Source organism: Pundamilia nyererei, unplaced genomic scaffold (assembly GCF_000239375.1).
Source record: "Pundamilia nyererei isolate P.nyererei 1_Seehausen unplaced genomic scaffold, PunNye1.0 scaffold00010, whole genome shotgun sequence".
Taxonomy (NCBI): Eukaryota; Metazoa; Chordata; class Actinopteri; order Cichliformes; family Cichlidae; genus Pundamilia; species Pundamilia nyererei.
The window spans coordinates 1288254-1291315 of record NW_005187411.1 but is presented as its reverse complement, the minus strand read 5'-3'; the positions used below and the strand labels follow the sequence as shown (position 1 = coordinate 1291315).

Genomic DNA, 3062 nt, shown 5'->3' with positions numbered 1-3062 from the left:
AAAAAAAACCTGAGTGCACCCCTGTTCAAAATCCTTTAAATGTGATGAGTCAAAATAATTCCAAAAAATCCTAAATAATACAGCTGAAGTACAATACACACCTGTGATCACTGATAAACCTAATACCCGAAACAAAAAATGAGTATACTTGTGATTTCCAATTAGGCTGCATGTATTTACTGTCTGTTTGAGCCTCTATATGAAAAAAGAATTGCCAGAAGAATTGAAAAAATATGATTGTGAGACTTCACAAACACACTTAAACATTCGTAATTAGGGGCTATAACCCCCCGCTAGAGCCACAGTACCCAACTCCTAAAATGACACCAGGGACAGAGAGCTGCTTGCACAATCTAGCATCAGACTTGTCCAGAGAAATGATGCATGCCAGTAAAAAACAAAAAAAGAACAAAACAACAACCTTGCTGGCTCTCCAGCACAGATCTGCAAGACTGAACTTGGTGCATATCGCAGTGATGATTTTGGGAGCATATTATTTGGTTAGATAAATCCAGGATAAACAATTCCTGGAGAAATTGCATTGTAATTGCTGAAAGTTGCTGCAGCCCTTCTGCACACGCATCCAGCAACAGGCTGGGATCAGAACAAACCGTTCAACCCTGTGGTTAGTGGACAATCTTACTCTACCGCCTGAGCCATGGCAGCCACAAAGATATTCACCAGAGTTCTTCATGTTTAACTTTCTCTGAGTTTGCTGCACAGAGTGCCATTAAAAGAAAAACACATAAGATGCTTAAGGCATACTAATATTGATCAGTCATTTAAACTGCAGTTGGCATAAACCTGAAAAAGCAAAGACAAAAAACTACAATGCACTGCTATCCTGCAGGTCTCACTCTCCATCCTAAGTGCGTTCCCAACAGATAAGCACAGCACTTTCCGCTGAGTAATATTTAACTGACACGTCAAACCCTTTTGTTAAACGTGAAAGCCTTTTCTAACCCATTCATCTCCGACATACTACCACTGTTATCACTGCTGTCTTCATACAACGTTACCTTACCTGAGCAGGTTAGAAAGATGTGACTCGCCAAACTCTGCTATCACATCCTTTGACTCTCAGGGATTCCTCGTAGGTTTAGTAGTGACACTAAACAACAAAGATCCACCAAACAAAATCACCAAAAACATTGAAAGACTGATGTGGTGGGAACCAAACTCGGAAATCTTTGCACCCTAAAGTGACATTTTGATGCCACATGCGCTTTTCAAAGAGCTGTCAAGGTGCCTCACTCTTTAACTTTACAACTTTGCAGTTTGTTGAAGAACCTGCATTTGTCTGAAGAAAAATTGCATTCTGTCTGCTTATTGTGGTTACTTTGCAGAAAGATGCTGGAAAAGTGCTGCCTACCCTAGCTTCAAAACCTAGTAACATTCATTTCATCCTGTCACTGGCAACTGGCAACTGGCAATAACAGGATTATGCTAGAACTCACTGATACTGATATAAATATTACAGAAAAAGTATAAAATGTAAATCTTGGTAGTCAAACATGTAGTGACTTTTGATAACATATAAAAGTAAACATTCTGCTGTTTAACTGAGGAAATGAGTGTAAACTTGTGCAATTTTGAATCAGGATATTGCACATATTTTGTACCCTTGCTATTTTTGCCCTTGCTCAGGATGTATAAGTCTATTTTACATAGTCTCAAAATTATTGAGTTTCTTAGTTAAGCTTGCAGTAAATATTTTTTTTTGCTGTATTTCAGAGCACATGGAGCAGCTACATGAGCTGGATGACAGAGGACCCATGCCCATTCGTTTTATGTTTAACCTCAGCAGCATCCCAGAGGACGAGCTTCTGTCTTCCGCAGAACTGAGGCTCTACCGTCATCAGATTGATGAGGCCATTGCTGATGCCATCTCAGACGACCAGGCACTTCACCGAATAAACGTGTACGAGGTGCTCAAAGCCCCCCGACCCGGGCAGCTTATCACACAGCTACTGGATACGCGGCTCGTGCGCCACAACGCGTCGCGCTGGGAGAGCTTTGACGTCAGCCCCGCCGTGCTGCGCTGGGCTCGTGAACGACTTCCCAATTACGGGCTGGCTGTGGAGGTTCTGCACCTCAACCAGACTCCACGCCACCAGGGCCGACACGTTCGCATTAGCCGCTCGCTGCACCAAGAACCCGGTGAAGACTGGGAGCAGCTACGCCCCCTCCTGGTAACCTTTGGTCACGACGGAAAGGGTCATTCGCTGACTCGCCGGACCAAGCGCAGCCCGAGACAGCGGGGCCGTAAACGCAACCGCAACTGCCGGCGCCATGCGCTGTACGTGGACTTCAGCGATGTAGGCTGGAATGACTGGATAGTGGCGCCTCCTGGTTACCAGGCCTATTACTGCCACGGGGAATGCCCCTTTCCTCTGGCAGATCATCTGAATTCAACCAACCACGCCATTGTTCAGACACTGGTGAACTCTGTGAACAACAATATTCCCAAGGCCTGCTGTGTGCCAACAGAGCTCAGCGCGATCTCCATGCTCTACCTAGATGAACATGACAAGGTGGTCCTTAAAAACTACCAGGAAATGGTAGTGGAGGGCTGCGGCTGCCGCTAACGCACAGACGTACTAAAGTGTGGGCTTGGACTGCGGCACTGAAAAAAGCAACATGGGCGCTAACAAATCAGAAGGTCTTTACTCCCAAAAATGTTCACTTGGACCCTTATTTATAACTTTTATGAGATGTATGTTTGTCTCACTTTTTTTCTTTGACTATATCATATATTTTGACAAAATATATATTTATATCTACATATTAAAAATAAATAAATAAAAATAAATCCTTATTTTAAACATAAAAAAGCTGTACAACTTTTCATAATGTACATTAGATTGTATAAGGTTTTTTTGTTTGTTTGTTTTGTTTTGTTGAAAAATAGTAAAAACTCTAAAAAGTAAAGTTTATTTACTGGTAATATTTATTGCTTTCATATTATATATAGAAAAAAATAAACAAAAATATGAATTGCTTCCAGTAACACATTCAGTAATATCAAATGATGCATCCTTTGTGTATTTGCATAAATTAGA

The 3062-nt window shown here is 41.9% G+C and overlaps 1 protein-coding gene across 1 annotated transcript in view; it reads left to right on the top strand.

Moving 5' to 3' along the window:
* bmp4 (bone morphogenetic protein 4) overlaps window positions 1-2739 on the top strand; it is a 10026-nt gene extending 7287 nt beyond the window's left edge. Inside the window, exon 4 of the mRNA XM_005723762.1 lies at window positions 1735-2739. Coding sequence (XP_005723819.1) covers window positions 1735-2588 — 854 coding nt within the window. The 3' untranslated portion in view covers window positions 2589-2739. The remainder of the gene's footprint in view (window positions 1-1734) is intronic.
* Window positions 2740-3062: the final 323 nt, after the last annotated feature.